Genomic DNA, 17,378 nt, shown 5'->3' with positions numbered 1-17,378 from the left:
ACTGTCGTTACTTTGTAGGCCCTGGGGTGTAACCTCTTGTGGTTTTTGTTTTTTTTGTTTTTTTTTTTGCTGTTGGACGCTTTAGAGCCAATGGACAGCAAGAAGAAAGACTAAAATACATGACTTTAAGAGTCCGATCCTCTAGGTGCAGTCGTTAATACTGAATGTGTTGGATATTAATAGATGAAATGTAGTGCATTACATGGAAGTCATTTCATTAAGGTGCTGTGGGAGCATCACCAACCTTGAGAACACAGCTAAAATAGTTTAGATCAGTTCAATCTGGAATGAATTTCTTGTTTAACAGCAGTGCACCTGTTCTTCTCAATAGAAACTTTGACCATTGGTGTGGCATCAAAGGAGAATGACAGGCCTGTCCAGGATAGGTAGCGGGGCACAGGCAAGGAAGTGCTCTTAATGGGACGTCTCATAAAACTCAGAGCAAATCATAGCTGTTCAAAAACTAAAAACTGTCTTTCTGATATATGTTTGTACAGTGCCTAGCAGAACAGGCCCTGGCTTCTAGGCACTACTGGACTATAACTAATAATAACAACAACAACAAAATTAACATCTTTTCTTCTTGTTTTATTTATGGATTAGCAGAATATAACTGACAAAGGACTTGTTTTAAAATCTGACTTGAGATGCATTCAGTTATCACAAGTATAGGATCAGAAATATTCAGCATGGTTTAATTAAGGCACTATCTGTGACAGATAATAAACAGGTGTCTGCCCCAAAGACCTTACAGTTTAAATGAGCAAAACTAATACAGAACATAGACAGCGTGGGATGTGGGATTGGCCTTTATAACCACAACACTTCACAGAGAAGATGGGGAGTTAGAAGGTTGTGTTTCTTTTTCAGACAGGGAATAGGACTTAGTGTAGAAGATCTATTGTGAGGCTTTTGGGAGAAGGGGCAGCGTGGAAGAAGGCAGAGTCTGGAGCTGCCAGCAGGGAAGCTTGGGTTGAGCAGAGGAAGTGGGAAGGTGTGTAGGAGGAGGTTAGGGCAGATATGGAACTAAGAAAGGTTATTCCACTATACATTCAGACAGCTGACTCCAAAACAGGCTTTTTGTATTGCACAGAGCTATTCCTTAGATGCCTCTGAATCACATCTGCTTCAGTTACTGACAAAAGCAACTTGTTATTATAGTCAGCACTGCACAGCTAGTCAAGCTGTGAAAGAGGGAGCTGGAGCCGGAGCCGATGATGTCTTGTGTAGTATCGACCATTGTCAGCTACGTGCTGAATCATTATCGCTGGGGATGAGGAATGATGGGGGAGGAGCACAACTTGATTTCCACACAGCAGGTTGGGCTTATAGTGTTGGCAGCTGGAAAAAGAGAAAGTGACATACCTATTATTTTTTTGTCTCCACAGACAGGGCTAGTGGGAAGGTGTGACATACCAGAGTGCAATCCAAACCAGTGGGGGGCTAGGTCACCCTTGCCATGCAACCTGGGGTGCCTTGCAATGCCTTACTGTTGTAGCTTCCAACCTGGACTGCTCACAAAAAGCCTGCCAGCATGCAGGTCCCTCCCAAATGTGTTTGTAAAAAGAAAAGGAGTACTTGTGGCATCTTAGAGACTAACAAATTTATTTGAGCATAAGCTTTCGTGAGCTACAGCTCACTTCATCGGATGTATTTTGTGTAACTGCAGCCTGCCAGTCACACCCTGACTCTCACCAGCCTTCGTTATACAGCAGGGCGCCCCAACACACTCCCAGTTCTGGATTTCCCCCCAGAAATTATGCCTTATACTGCCCAGCCCTCTCCTGGACGGTCCAAATATATTAAGTCCATTATTTCTTTAAGAGAATAATATACACACAACTTGCCACCCTAAATGGAGTTATCCAGACACTTCAGCTTAAACACACTGGATTAGATAAAACAATAAAACAAGTTTATTAACTACAAAGAGAGATTTTAAGCGAGTACAAGCAATGAGGTACAGGAGTCAAAAATGGTTACAAGAAAAATAAGGATAAAACTTGTTCTAGTGCCTGACAAACTATATTAGATTTAAAACAAAATTTCTCACCACATGCTTCCAACAGTATTACTGACCAAACTCTTCAGGTCAGGACCCCTCCTCCAGAGTCCAACGGCTGCTTCTTTTGTCTTCTCAGGTGCAAAGAGTGAGATGGACAGGGAGTGAGAGGAGGGGGTCTCTTGCGGTGTTTGCCCCTCCTTTTTATAGTGTCAGTCCCTCTCTGAAAAGCATTTCCAGCTGAGAACCAAGAGATGGGCTGGTGGAGCAGGAGATCTCATGCTAAGATGAGATCTTTGCTAAGATCTTTCTTTGCTAAGATGCAGATCTCTTTGTCCCTGTCCCTTTTTCTTGCCAAACAATGGCCACTTGACAGATGATAACCATCAGCTTTGTGGACACCTGTCTGGGGCATCAGCTTGCTCTTTGTCTTATAGAAATTGGTGTAGTCACTTCCCAAACTTATCTGGGAAACACGTCAGACATGATGTCAGCTTATGTTAACAACTTCACACACAATGTTTCCACAAGCATTTTACCACGATATGTTATGAGATTTCAAATGATACCTCCAAAGGTTTGCCTTGTACAAAGATAATTACAGTAGTCTTTTGGATGTGAACACAAGAGTGCATTCCATCACAGAAGGAATGGAAGGTTTGGCGAGTCTAACCTACAGTATGCTGGATGGATTCCAATTAGCATGCAATAGACGTGACAGAGGCAAGAGAGAAGAGGCTCGCCGTGAATGGGATTAATAGAAGAATGGAAGGAAAACTATACTGCGCTTCTTCCCACACAATTAAAAGCTTGCATGTATAAAATCGACTGAGGCAATTCTCTTCTCTCAAGGCCAGGAACCGTGGTAACGGATTAAGTAGTCTTATTTTTTTTACTGTCAGACCTACTGATACAAGAAGCCCAGAGACAAATGCCATTAGCTGACCCAAGGTACATCTCAGAACTAAGATAGCATGGAGCACTGGAAAAAGTCATAATAATCCAAAACATTGGGAAAGATTTTATTACCAAACTTGGCAACTTTTAGCCAGCCTGACAGAGTTCCAGTGCGGGGGATAATGAATGCCAGATAAAAATGCAGAATCTAGCGGAAACCCACTGCAGGATGGATCAGAGGAGATTTTGCTTTTATATTGGAAAACAAAATGGTGCTGTCTTGAACCACATGTGCTGAAGTTATCACGGTGCTATTTCTGGATGGCTCAGGCCCACCTCTTTTATGTGCATTTGACACCTGATCTGTGCCCTCTGAAGTCTATGAAAGAGCTCCCAGTGACTTTAGAGGCACTTTATGTGCCCATAGAGCCCACAGTGAAGAAACCAGGTTCCTGAAGCAAGGAGAAATTGTAAACGGCATGAAATCTCACCAATAATCATGGACATACCAGTAAAGCAATACCTTAGACAAACAGGGAGGGGCAAACTGAGAAGAACGTACAGCAAGGGAGTAGTTCAAATCTCCAGGGAAGTAAGCTCTTGAGTGCACACCTCTCTGTATTTCTGAGACATCGTAGGCTACTTAGGTAAGTAATGGCTATTGTAACATCCAAGTGGGAGTGAATGATTTATCTGCATGACTGAAGAGGAGAAAATGAGAAACTCCTACAGCATTCCCATCCAGGAAAGATGGTGTGGTCCAATGCACTTTGAGCATGAGAGTGTCCATCTGCCATTAACACTGGGCAGAAAGAACATTTCTTGAGTCCACTTGTGCACATGGGAACTGAGCCAAAGTCATTGTTGTCTCACACTTGCTAAGAAAGCAGACTGCAGAGAGCACTAGAGGACAGGTGATCTTCCAGCTGAAACATCTCCACATGGGAACAGACTTCAGAATAATGTATAAAAAGGTTCTGAGTTTATGCCTCACATTAATCCTACCATTGGATCAAATATTAGAAGGGGAGACATATTCCAATCATCACCCTCTCTTCCCCCTTTCCCAGCAATATTGAGCAGCTAAAACTGAGTCTACCCTTGAAAGTTCAACTAGACAATAGCAATGAGCCACTTTAAGCCCTTGTGTGGTAAGTGCATGATAGACACTTTGCTTGTTGTGTCTGCGTCGCATACAGAAAGATGATCACAGGAGTGCTACTAGTTTTGCCCAATGTGTTATTAGTGTGAGGAGCACTGAGAAAAGGAACCAACAGCAGGGCAGCAGTGAGTTTTTCCCAATAAGTGAATGAAGAAGAGAAGATAAGTTGCTGATGGAATTCCTCATAAGTTGGACTGGAGTCCCTTCCCATCCAGAAACTGGAGACAGTAAAGTGAGGACTCCTGCAGCAGAGGCATTGTAAGACAAAAGGAAAGATCTGTCCCTCTTTCCCAGAAACCAAAGGGAAGGGACAGAGAAGGGATGATGTTGTGCAGCCTTATCACAGGATTCATCAATATGTGACAATGCTGAGTCACAAAATGATGGAACACCAGCACATCATTGACACAAACATGACACAAACGCTGCAACTCAAGAGCAGGATACACACGTTTTGTGTTTTTTTTTCAGCTCCACTGAATGACAAAATGGTCTTTTACCTATTAAAGGTAAGTTCTACTTAGATAATAATTTACACACAAACACAATATGTTCCCAAGCCAAAAAAAGACCAAAAGGTTAAATTGGAACAAAGGTTGCACGTATGTTGAAGTTACACATTCAAAATATAAGAAATTAGGGGCTTGTCTACATGGCTAGCCTGCCATGCACTATAAATACAGTGCACTAGCCTGCCATGCACTAATTAGCCTTGTAGAGAAGTACCTAGTGCCAGAAAAACAGGATGCTATGCGTCATGCTTGTTCTTAGGTAATTTATACTGGCCATTTAGGGCCTGAGGTTGGAGAATGGCACAGGAGAAGGTGAATTCCCCAATCTATCATTAGCACACTTGAGAGAGAATTTCAGTGTTACCTACCCTGACTAGCTACTGCACTCAGAACTCACCACCAATATGCTCTCACCAAACATAGCTGCCTCAGCTTCTCAAGTTTTTCCCCCCCAGTTTAATGTTTCTGAGTTTCTGAGACCTAACTGGGTTAACTTTTTCCCCCTCCCAGATACCCTATTAGAACAACAGCTTGAGAGCACTTCCTGTTAACTCCATAATAAAAGTATCCTGGACGGATAAGCACTCCACTCTCCAGCCTCCGAGTTATTTATTGTGCTCATGATGTAATTGTTACCTTGTGAGCAGAAAGTACCCTCCAGAAAACATCTAATTTGTATTCATTGGATACTCAGAGGAGAGCAATGTTACATTTGATTAGTCTCAACAGGTTTGGTTTGAAGATTTAATCGCTTTTGAGGAGACCTAATTTTTTTATGACTTCTGTCATTGCTTCTCTTCTCTGCATGAAATCCTCACGCACAGGCCTGCCAGTGTACAATTACCACAAGCATGAATTGCTGTTCACTTTCTACACTAGATATGAAGTACAAACGATTCTAGGCAGACTTACATCAGCCACTGGGATGAGTGTGTCGGCAAGCTGACCAATCCGATTCTCTCTGTACAGCCAGGACATTAGCAGTATTCCCAAAGCCATGTCAATGAGGAGAGAAACAAAGATGTTTGCTTTCCTGCATTCAGGAGAAAGAAGAACAAAATTAGAGCTCAGGAAGAAGGCTGTTTCATGTTTGGATAACAATCATCACCATTTTCATTTACATAGCGCTTTTCATTTCTGAAGGCCATCAAGACTCTTTACTGAAGATATACAGCAGGAGTGGCAAAACTGTGGCTTGCGAGCCTCTTTTACCATTAAAGTGCAAGCCCTCTCCGCCTACCAGAATGGGGGGGGAGGGAGAGGGAAAGCTTGGGACCTCTGTTTTGCAGTGGGGTGGTTGGGTAGGAGAATCTGTCCAATGGGGAGGAAGGTCTCATGGCTTCAGCCCTCCGGGATACACCTGCCAGGGCTTCGGGCTTCAGCAGGAATGGGGCTGAAGCCCTGAGCCCTGGCTCGTGAGCTCCAGCTCTCGAACTTCTGAAGCTGTATGTGTCTTGGAGAGTCAGTGAGTTTGGCCAACCCTGGTATACACAGAATAGGGCTGCTTTCCTATCACCAATATACTGCTGTCTCTGGGGTCAAACACAGCATCCATGCTAAGCCAAAACACTACACAACAGGTTTTCGCAGGGAGACTGAGTAGTTGGATTGAAATTCCAAGAGGAAAGTTAGGTAAGTGCTTAAGTTGGGATTCAGCTATGATAAATTCACCATCACTTGGAGTATTTAATTAGAGATCAGAGGCCTTTCTAAAAGGTATGCCTCAGTTCAACCACTAGTCATTGGGCTAAATAATGTTTACTTACACAGTAGGGTAGAATAACTCCCCCCGCACTGCAAGTGTTTCTGGATGAAATTCTATGGCTTGAGTTACGCACAAAATCAGACTAAATAATCATAGTATTACTTTTGGCCTTAAAATCTATTTGTGTATTTTAAGTATTCCCTTGGAGTCAATGACTACAGTATCTGAGCATCACATAGAGTAAGATTTGCATAGTGATGGCCTTAAGGAGTCTATATCCATCTCTGATCTTTGCCTCTCCCTCTTCTATTCACCGTGGGGTTTTATGTTTGCTTAGTTTTTCTGTTACTTCAATGTTTATTGCCACTCCTTGTCTTCAGTTACCAGAGGATGGATCTTCCAGAACACTGGGAAAAGTGGGTGGGGATTGATACTCTTACTTTTGTGGCAAGTGCCATGGAACCTTGATTTTATATCCCATCTGATTAATTCAATGCCTGTGAAAGAAAAGACTCTACAGCAGTGGTTCTCAATCAGGGATCCGGGGCCCACAGGGGGGCCATGAGCAGGTTTCAGGGGGCCTCCAAGCAGGGCCAGCATTAGACTCACTGGGGCTGTGGGTAGAAAGCCGAAGCCTCACTGCATGGGGATGAAGCTCTGCCACCCGGGGCTGAAGCTGAATCCTGAGCAATGTAACTTTGCAGGGGCCTCTGTGGCATGGGGCCCCAGGCAATTGCCCAGTTTGCTACCCCCTAATGCTGGCCCTGGCTTTTGTATGCAGAAAACCACAGGTGGGCCGTGGAGTTTTTATAGCATGTTGGGTGGGGTGGGGAGGGGCTCAGAAAGAAAAAGATTGAGAACCTATGCTCTACAGAACAGCAGAGCAAGTTTGCCCTGTGCAGCTCTGCCAGTGCATCCCTGTCCCGTTTCCCAGGCTAGCTTCAGTGACACTACGTTTCTGGATGGAAACTTAAATGTTTCTTAGCGTAGCAGAGATATTCTGGAGGCACAAGTATGTGTTGGTGGGGGGAGGGGGAAAAGATTATATGAGGAAGAGACTGATGGGATAGTAAAAATCTCTCACATTGCAACTCCACAAAAAAGTAAAGCCACCCCCACATATTCCTGTAAAATCATATTACTGCTACAAAACAAGCTGCCTCTACAATAAAAAACAAGCCAATCATTCAGAGCAGGAAAACTAGTGGGTGGCAACCTCAGTATCAGCTACATAGAATCATAGAATATCAGGGTTGGAAGGGACCTCAGAAGGTCATCTAGTCCAACCCCCTGCTCAAAGCAGGACCAATCCCCAACTAAATCATCCCAGCCAGGGCTTTGTCAAGCCTGACCTTAAAAACTCCTAAGGAAGGAGATTTCACCACCTCCCTAGGTAACGCATTCCAGTGCTTCACCACACTCCTAGTGAAAAAGTTTTTCCTAATATCCAACCTAAACCTCCCTCACTGCAACTTGAGACCATTGCTCCTTGTTCTGTCATCTGCTACCACTGAGAACAGTCTAGATCCATCCTCTTTGGAACCCGCTCTTCAGGTAGCTGAAAGCAGCTATCAAATCCCCCCTCATTCTTCTCTTCCACAGACTAAACAATCCCAGTTCCCTCAGATGTTGGCTTTAATGCAAAAGTCAAGCTTTGAATTGTTTTAATAATGCTGTGATTCAGCAGTGAATTACATTTGAAGGTCATATTAACTGAATAATATTTAATCAGCACGTTACTTTGGTTTAAATAAGTTCATGCATTTCAGTTATATTAGTTAGGGTTTTATAAACAGTTAAAAGTAGTAGCAGGTTTTTGTTGCTGAATGATGGTTTGGGATTAACTAATGTCACTTTTTTCCAGCAAATACCAACAGTACAAGATGTCAAAATACTGTGAAGATTATTTTGGCGAGCTCATTTTGAAGCAACCTCTAGAAACACATCCAGTATGTATCTTTAAAAATTGGGTTTATATCTTGTGCTAATTTTATTAGAGCTGTGTAGTAACTTGGGGTCACATCACCAATATTGAAGAAACTTGTGTGTGCCTGAGCCTTAGTTTTCAAACATCTCTATTGATTTTGGGGCTTCTCAGTTTTTGGGTGCCCAACGTGTCCTTAGCTGGTTCATTTAATTTCTTCTGAACAAGATTTTGGGAAAGGACTTCTGGCAAGGGTTGGGTTGTCCCCATGCTGAGTCAAGCAGGGTTGCCTCCCCTATAAAATAGACCAAGTGCAGTCGGTCTTTGCTTGTGACCTCACCCACCTTGTCTCTCTGTAATTTCCAGTCATTGATGCTCTAATTAATGCTACACTGTATTCATGCTAAGTGGCACTATGTGCAAAAATCGTATTTAAATGAATCTCAGCCATACATGGCAGAGCATTACAGGATCTAATGATGAATACATCTCGTGGGTATAAGCAAGCACTGTAGCCAGTCCAGAGCTGGTACAGAAGAACATGGTGTCAGGAGTACAGTAAGACCAGAAACAGAAGGAACAAAGCAACAAAGTGCAGACAGAAAGAACAGCCACAAAGTTTGCAGGAACTCATCAACATGCCACTTTTCAATGCCCCAGAGAACTTCAGCTTTGACAAATCTTCACAGTGGACAGACAGTATTTTGCAAGATTTCGAATTGCAAACAAACTTTGGGAAGAAACTGGAGAACATGATAGTACCAGAGCCAGAGAAGCCAGAGAAGGCTGAATTTCTTTAAAGCTAGAGAAGAAATTGGTTGGTACACGAATGATGAAGGCTCCAACTGGTAATAGGGGTCAAGGACTCAGTGGGTTGTCAGAAAACACACACACCATACCGCATTAGTTGCATCTGGTTCTGAGCCTTCCTGTTGCTGCTGATGATCTGGAGGTGCTCCAGTCGGTGCCCCAATTGTTCACAAGTTGAGAGTTTACTCCAGATGAAAGACAAAGGCCAAAACTTCAGCACTCTGTAGAAACACAAGGGGAATCCTCTCTGATTCTTTTGCCAGTGAAACAGGTGGTATGATGCTTCTACAAATTCCCACACCAAATACTTACTTCAGGTGAATTTAAGGTTGTGCAAACACATAACTGGTTTGGGTGTAAAATAATTTTTTTTTTTTTAAAAGTTAGAGATTTAAAAACCTTCAAGCATTAGAAAACTAAGCAATGCCCTTCCAAACAAGACACCCAGATTACCTTAACTCTGCCCTCACAAAGATGCCAATCTACCAGGTTCCCTTGTGTCAAATTCATTCTCCAGAGAGGGCTGAATTCCATTTTTAAATTATGGCTTGTGGGTCAGGGTGTATGTGTAGAACTGCACACTACCCTCAATCCTCCGCAGGTCTCCCACTAATGGGAGGTTTGCATAGTGAGCAATGGTACAGTATGGCCTTTTTACATTAACTACATTTTTAGGCTGGAATTATTCACACCCAACCCATATTGAATTTCACTGAAAATTGGGTGCCTTTGAAAATCCCAGCCTTAGTTATCATGACTGTCTATTAAAGTGTCTGACTGCAGCATGGCTAAGCAGGAAAAATTATCAAGTGGGGGTCAGTTCTTTCCTGAAGTCAACAGAAGTTGCACCCATTTCCACTGGAGCTTAGTTTGGCCATGGAAATACTGGGGAGGCTGCAGCATATATTACATTAAGAGTAAGTCAGCTTCTTTCTCTATGCCCACCTATTAGGTGCCTTTTCAAGGACCTCACTCACCCCTTCCAATTCCTTGGTATGTTCACGTAAGCTTCACACAGTCTGCAACCCCGCTGAATGCCAAATCAGCGCAAGTTACCCTACTTAGTTCTTGAATTTACATCACTGCTGGATCTGGATTTCCATGGGGCTTGCACCAGCTTTCTCCAAACTACAGTTGGCTGAATTTAACCTGGGATCTAGCACCAGGAGCATGTGTTTAAAAGTGGACAGTATAACATACCAACTGGACCTTGTGCTGCAATTTATACATCATTCTAACTATCCAACTACGAGTAGAGTAATCCAACCCACAAACAGTAACTGGGCGGCTGGTTGAGAACTGCAGGATTCAGTGAGGGTGCACCTCTGGGCCGCTTCAGTTGCACTTCACAGCGGGTTTATCAGTTTAAAACCCAGAGCCCTGAAGGGCTTCCCCCACACCAATTCAGATGTTAGATGCACTGGCTTTAAATCCTATGCAGTGTACTCAATCATTTTCCTCAATTCAGGGCCTCTGAATAATTCTGCTCTTCAATACAGCCATTCACCTCAAAGCCAAATTAATGCACTGCTGTTCAACTGGCCTGTCAGTGTGTAACATCCAAAGTGACAGAGGAAAGAATAGGGGGAGGAGGGGAAGCACAGTAGGTTATTACACTGGCCACTGATCTGGCAGACCTGGCTTCACAGATGCAATGAGGCACAAATGGAGATGAGTTTTCTTTTCTGATCATGTTCTAACCCAATGGTTCACAAATTATGGCCTGCAGAACATTTGCTGGGGCAAAGAATCCTGCTACAAATGCAGGACAAAGGGAGAAATCTTCTTCCCCTTCCCAATGAGGTTGTCCACACAAGGCCAAAATTGAAGAACCCACTGTTCCAGTCAACATCTGCAAGCTCCTCCCAGGAGGTAACTGATTTGGGGGTTGGAAATCTTCCTTGCCCTACCCCTTACTTCGAACACTGGTAAGGAATGTGAGAAACAAGCCATTTGGAAACTAGATTGGTTCTCCAATGTCTTTAATAGTTGATATTGACATCAATGTCTTTGACATCTCCATGGACCTTTGTTATGAGATCATGTCACAACTGAACTTTGTGAGAGATCAATGTCACATCTAATCCTGGACCCAATGCAGAAGCAAAGAAAGGTGATAAGAATATTACCATATTTGGATGTTTGTCCAATCACAAAACCACTACAGTCTGCAGACATTGTTCAAGGGAAGCCCAGCACTGGAATAACAGAGGATGCTTAAAATGTTGTTTTGAGGAAGGCTGTGCAATGCCTATCTGTACTATGCCTGATTCTCTCTCTTTTCTTAGGACTAAACTTCATCAAAACCAACCTCCACTCCTCACTCCCAGCCAAAAGAAATGAGAAAGAAAAAGCAGTAATCTTGAAAATATATCTAATCCAGACACACAGAGAAAGACACCAATAAAGCAATTGTAGGATCAGCTATGAAAATTTCCATTTGTAATAATATCCAAGCAAAAAAACCAAAAATAATTCCAGGATTTTATATTACCCCTGCAATGTAAGGCAAGTTGCCACAAATGCTCCTTACATTTTCAGTCTCACAGGATGCAGACTGGTTTCTTATAAATGTAACAGAAAATTCTAATATGGAGCAGAATGACTGGCTTTTATATCGTTACACTGTTTAAATGGAAAAGTTCTGAGCAACGAGAGTGGATATTGGGGGTGTTTCCAAATGCAAGTAATTTAACATACTTTGCACAAAAAGAAAAGGAGTACATTTCGGAAATGCATCCGATGAAGTGAGCTGTAGCTCACGAAAGCTTATGCTCTAATAAATTTGTTAGTCTCTAAGGTGCCACAAGTACTCCTTTTCTTTTTGCGAATACAGACCAACACGGCTGCTACTCTGATACTTTGCACAGACAGTTGTGATTGTCCAGTTCAGATAATTTGTTCCAAGACTGTGGATGGATACCACAGATTCTAGATGAAAAGCAACATATTTGAATATGGACTGCACACAAATGTGAAAGCTCCATTAACTAGAACCTCTTGGCTACCTTGTTGCTCTGTGCTACAATTCCAGGAACAAAGCCTCCCTACTGGATGAGGACTCTGAGGGTCAGAGAGTATCAACAGGAAGCCATTAAGCATCTTATTTTTAAAAAGCGGAACATGTAGCGTTTACTGCCATAATATTAAATTATTCTAATGCTCCTAACAATGCACTGGAGACCTTTCAGTGTTAATGGAAGTTCTGCACACAAACCCTAAAAATTAAGCTGCAATTACCACCACTAGGCACAGGGTGGTGCTGAAGAGAGGCCTATGTTTCAGATCAATGTACCTGCTACAGAATGTGTGGGCATTTTGTAAGTCTCAATCACTGTATGCAGCCTGAAAGAAAAGGAGTACTTGTGGCACCTGAGAGACTAACAAATTTATTAGAGCATAAGCTTTCGTGAGCTACAGCTCACTTCATCGGATGCATTTGGTGGAAAAAACAGAGGAGAGATTTATATACACACACAGAGAACATGAAACAATGGGTTTATCATACACACTGTAAGGAGAGTGATCACTTAAGATAAGCCATCACCAGCAGCAGGGGGGGGAAAGGAGGAAAACCTTTCATGGTGACAAGCAAGGTAGGCTAATTCCAGCAGTTAACAAGAATATCAGAGGAACAGTGGGGGGTGGGGTGGGAGGGAGAAATACCATGGGGAAATAGTTTTACTTTGTGTAATGACTCATCCATTCCCAGTCTTTATTCAAGCCTAAGTCAAGCCTACTAGGCAGCTCTCCAACACCACTTTCTACAAGCCATTACCCTCTGATCCCACTGAGAGTTACCAAAAGAAACTACAGCATTTGCTCAAGAAACTCCCTTAAAAAGCACAAGAACAAATCCGCACAGACACACCCCTGGAGCCCCGACCTGGGGTATTCTATCTGCTACCCAAGATCCATAAACCTGGAAATCCTGGACGCCCCATCATCTCAGGCATTGGCACCCTGACAGCAGGATTGTCTGGCTATGTAGACTCCCTCCTCAGGCCCTTCGTTACCAGCACTCCCAGCTATCTTCGAGACACCACCGATTTCCTGAGGAAACTACAGTCCATTGGTGATCTTCCTAAAAACACCATCCTAGCCACTATGGATGTAGAAGCCCTCTACACCAACATTCCACACAAAGATGGACTACGAGCCGTCAGGAACAGTATCCCCGATACTGTCACGGCTAACCTGGTGGCTGAACTTTGTGACTTTGTCCTGACCCATAACTATTTCACATTTGGTGACAATGTATACCTTCAAATCAGCGGCACTGTGATGGGTACCCGCATGGCCCCACAGTATGCCAACATTTTTATGGCTGACTTAGAACAACGCTTCCTCAGCTCTCGTCCCCTAATGCCCCTACTCTACTTGCGCTACATTGATGACATCTTCATCATCTGGACCCATGGAAAAGAAGCTCTTGAGGAATTCCACCATGATTTCAACAATTTCCATCCCACCATCAACCTCAGCCTGGACCAGTCCACACAAGAGATCCACTTCCTGGACACTACGGTGCTAATAAGCGATGGTCACATAACCACCACCCTATATCGGAAACCTACTGACCGCTATTCCTACCTACATGCCTCTAGCTTTCATCCAGATCATACCACTCGATCCATTGTCTACAGCCAAGCGCTACGATATAACCGCATTTGCTCCAACCCCTCAGACAGAGACAAACACCTACAAGATCTCTATCATGCATTCCTACAACTACAATACCCACCCGCTGAAGTGAAGAAACAGATTGACAGAGCCAGAAGAGTACCCAGAAGTCACCTACTACAGGACAGGCCCAACAAAGAAAACAACAGAACGCCACTAGCCATCACCTTCAGCCCTCAACTAAAAACTCTCCAACGCATCATCAAGGATCTACAACCTATCCTGAAGGACGACCCATCACTCTCACAGATCTTGGGAGACAGACCAGTCCTTGCTTACAGACAGCCCCCCAATCTGAAGCAAATACTCACCAGCAACCACACACCACACAACAGAACCACTAACCCAGGAACCTATCCTTGCAACAAAGCCCGTTGCCAACTCTGTCCACATATCTATTCAGGGGATACCATCATAGGGCCTAATCACATCAGCCACACTATCAGAGGCTCGTTCACCTGCGCATCTACCAATGTGATATATGCCATCATGTGCCAGCAGTGCCCCTCTGCCATGTACATTGGCCAAACTGGACAGTCTCTACGTAAAAGAATGAATGGACATAAATCAGACGTCAAGAATTATAACATTCAAAAACCAGTTGGAGAACACTTCAATCTCTCTGGTCACTCGATCACAGATCTTAGAGTGGCTATACTTCAACAAAAAAGCTTCAAAAACAGACTCCAACGAGAGACTGCTGAATTGGAATTAATTTGCAAACTGGATACAATTAACTTAGGCTTGAATAGAGACTGGGAATGGATGAGTCATTACACAAAGTAAAACTATTTCCCCCTGGTATTTCTCCCTCCCACCCCACCCCCCACTGTTCTTCTGATATTCTTGTTAACTGCTGGAATTAGCCTACCTTGCTTGTCACCATGAAAGGTTTTCCTCCTTTCCCCCCCCTGCTGCTGGTGATGGCTTATCTTAAGTGATCACTCTCCTTACAGTATGTATGATAAACCCATTGTTTCATGTTCTCTGTGTGTGTGTGTGTGTGTGTATATATATAAATCTCTCCTCTGTTTTTTCCACCAAATGCATCCGATGAAGTGAGCTGTAGCTCACGAAAGCTTATGCTCTAATAAATTTGTTAGTCTCTAAGGTGCCACCGGTACTCCTTTTCTTTTTGCGAATACAGACTAACACGGCTGCTACTCTGAAACCTAAGTTAATTGTATCCAGTTTGCAAATTAATTCCAATTCAGCAGTCTCTCGGAGTCTGTTTCTGAAGCTTTTTTGTTGAAGTATAGCCACTCTTAGGTCTGTGATCGAGTGACCAGAGAGATTGAAGTGTTCTCCAACTGGTTTTTGAATGTTATAATTCTTGACGTCTGATTTGTGTCCATTCATTCTTTTGCGTAGAGACTGTCCAGTCTGGCCAATGTACATGGCAGAGGGGCATTGCTGGCACATGATGGCATATATCACATTGGTAGATGCGCAGGTGAACGAGCCTCTGATTGTGTGGCTGATGTGATTAGGCCCTATGATGGTATCCCCTGAATAGATATGTGGACAGAGTTGGCAATGGGCTTTGTTGCAAGGATAGGTTCCTGGGTTAGTGGTTCTGTTGTGTGGTGTGTGGTTGCTGGTGAGTATTTGCTTCAGATTGGGGGGCTGTCTGTAAGCAAGGACTGGTCTGTCTCCCAAGATCTGTGAGAGTGATGGCTCGTCCTTCAGGATAGGTTGTAGATCCTTGATGATGCGTTGGAGAGGTTTTAGTTGGGGGCTGAAGGTGATGGCTAGTGGCGTTCTGTTGTTTTCTTTGTTGGGCCTGTCCTGTAGTAGGTGACTTCTGGGTACTCTTCTGGCTCTGTCAATCTGTTTCTTCACTTCAGCGGGTGGGTATTGTAGTTGTAGGAATGCATGATAGAGATCTTGTAGGTGTTTGTCTCTGTCTGAGGGGTTGGAGCAAATGCGGTTATATCGTAGCGCTTGGCTGTAGACAATGGATCGAGTGGTATGATCTGGATGAAAGCTAGAGGCATGTAGGTAGGCATAGCGGTCAGTAGGTTTCCGATATAGGGTGGTGGTTATGTGACCATCGCTTATTAGCACCGTAGTGTCCAGGAAGTGGATCTCTTGTGTGGACTGGTCCAGGCTGAGGTTGATGGTGGGATGGAAATTGTTGAAATCATGGTGGAATTCCTCAAGAGCTTCTTTTCCATGGGTCCAGATGATGAAGATGTCATCAATGTAGCGCAAGTAGAGTAGGGGCATTAGGGGACGAGAGCTGAGGAAGCGTTGTTCTAAGTCAGCCATAAAAATGTTGGCATACTGTGGGGCCATGCGGGTACCCATCGCAGTGCCGCTGATTTGAAGGTATACATTGTCACCAAATGTGAAATAGTTATGGGTCAGGACAAAGTCACAAAGTTCAGCCACCAGGTTAGCCGTGACAGTATCGGGGATACTGTTCCTGACGGCTCGTAGTCCATCTTTGTGTGGAATGTTGGTGTAGAGGGCTTCTACATCCATAGTGGCTAGGATGGTGTTTTTAGGAAGATCACCAATGGACTGTAGTTTCCTCAGGAAATCGGTGGTGTCTCGAAGATAGCTGGGAGTGCTGGTAACGAAGGGCCTGAGGAGGGAGTCTACATAGCCAGACAATCCTGCTGTCAGGGTGCCAATGCCTGAGATGATGGGGCGTCCAGGATTTCCAGGTTTATGGATCTTGGGTAGCAGATAGAATACCCCAGGTCGGGGCTCCAGGGGTGTGTCTGTGCGGATTTGTTCTTGTGCTTTTTCAGGGAGTTTCTTGAGCAAATGCTGTAGTTTCTTTTGGTAACTCTCAGTGGGATCAGAGGGTAATGGCTTGTAGAAAGTGGTGTTGGAGAGCTGCCTAGTAGCCTCTTGTCCATACTCCGACCTATTCATGATGACAACAGCACCTCCTTTGTCAGCCTTTTTGATTATGATGTCAGAGTTGTTTCTGAGGCTGTGGATGGCACTGTGTTCTGCATGGCTGAGGTTATGGGGTAAGCGATGCTGCTTTTCCACAATTTCAGCTCGTGCACGTCGGCGGAAGCAGTCTATGTAGAAATCCAGGCTGCTGTTTCGACCTTCAGGAGGAGTCCACCCAGAATCCTTCTTTTTGTAGTGTTGGCAGGAAGGTCTCTGTGGGTTAATATGTTGGTCAGAGGTGTGTTGGAAATATTCCTTGAGTCTGAGATGTCGAAAATAGGATTCTAGGTCACCACAGAACTGTATCATGTTCGTGGGGGTGAAGGGGCAAAAGGAGAGGCCCCGAGATAGGACAGATTCTTCTGCTGGGCTAAGAGTATAGTTGGATAGATTAACAATATTGCTGGGTGGGTTACGGGAACCATTGTTGTGGCCCCTTGTGGCATATAGTAGTTTAGATAGCTTAGTGTCCTTTTTCTTTTGTAGAGAAGCAAAGTGTGTTTTGTAAATGGCTTGTCTAGTTTTTGTAAAGTCCAGCCACGAGGAAGTTTGTGTGGAAGGTTGGTTCTTTATGAGAGTATCCAGTTGTGAGAGCTCATTCTTAATCTTTCCCTGTTTGCTGTAGAGGATGTTGATCAGGTGGTTCCGCAGTTTCTTTGAGAGTGTGTGGCACAAGCTGTCAGCATAGTCTGTATGGTATGTAGATTGTAATGGATTTTTTACCTTCAGTCCTTTCGGTATGATGTCCATCTGTTTGCATTTGGAGAGGA

The 17,378-nt window shown here is 43.8% G+C and overlaps 1 protein-coding gene across 11 annotated transcripts in view; it reads right to left on the bottom strand.

Annotated features, from left to right (window-relative positions):
• Positions 1-17,378, bottom strand: part of PIGQ (phosphatidylinositol glycan anchor biosynthesis class Q) — a 51,046-nt gene that overhangs the window by 18,859 nt on the left and 14,809 nt on the right. For all 11 annotated transcript variants that reach the window (XM_043494395.1, XM_038418187.2, XM_038418188.2 and 8 more), the window contains 2 exons: positions 9,102-9,233; positions 5,486-5,606 (listed from right to left, as the gene is read on the bottom strand). In XM_043494395.1, coding sequence (XP_043350330.1) covers positions 5,486-5,606; positions 9,102-9,233 — 253 coding nt within the window. The remainder of the gene's footprint in view (positions 1-5,485; positions 5,607-9,101; positions 9,234-17,378) is intronic.

This window comes from Dermochelys coriacea, chromosome 10, assembly GCF_009764565.3.
Source record: "Dermochelys coriacea isolate rDerCor1 chromosome 10, rDerCor1.pri.v4, whole genome shotgun sequence".
In the NCBI taxonomy this organism is placed as follows: Eukaryota; Metazoa; Chordata; order Testudines; family Dermochelyidae; genus Dermochelys; species Dermochelys coriacea.
Note: the sequence above shows the minus strand (reverse complement) of the source record. Positions and strands in the feature narration are given on the sequence as shown.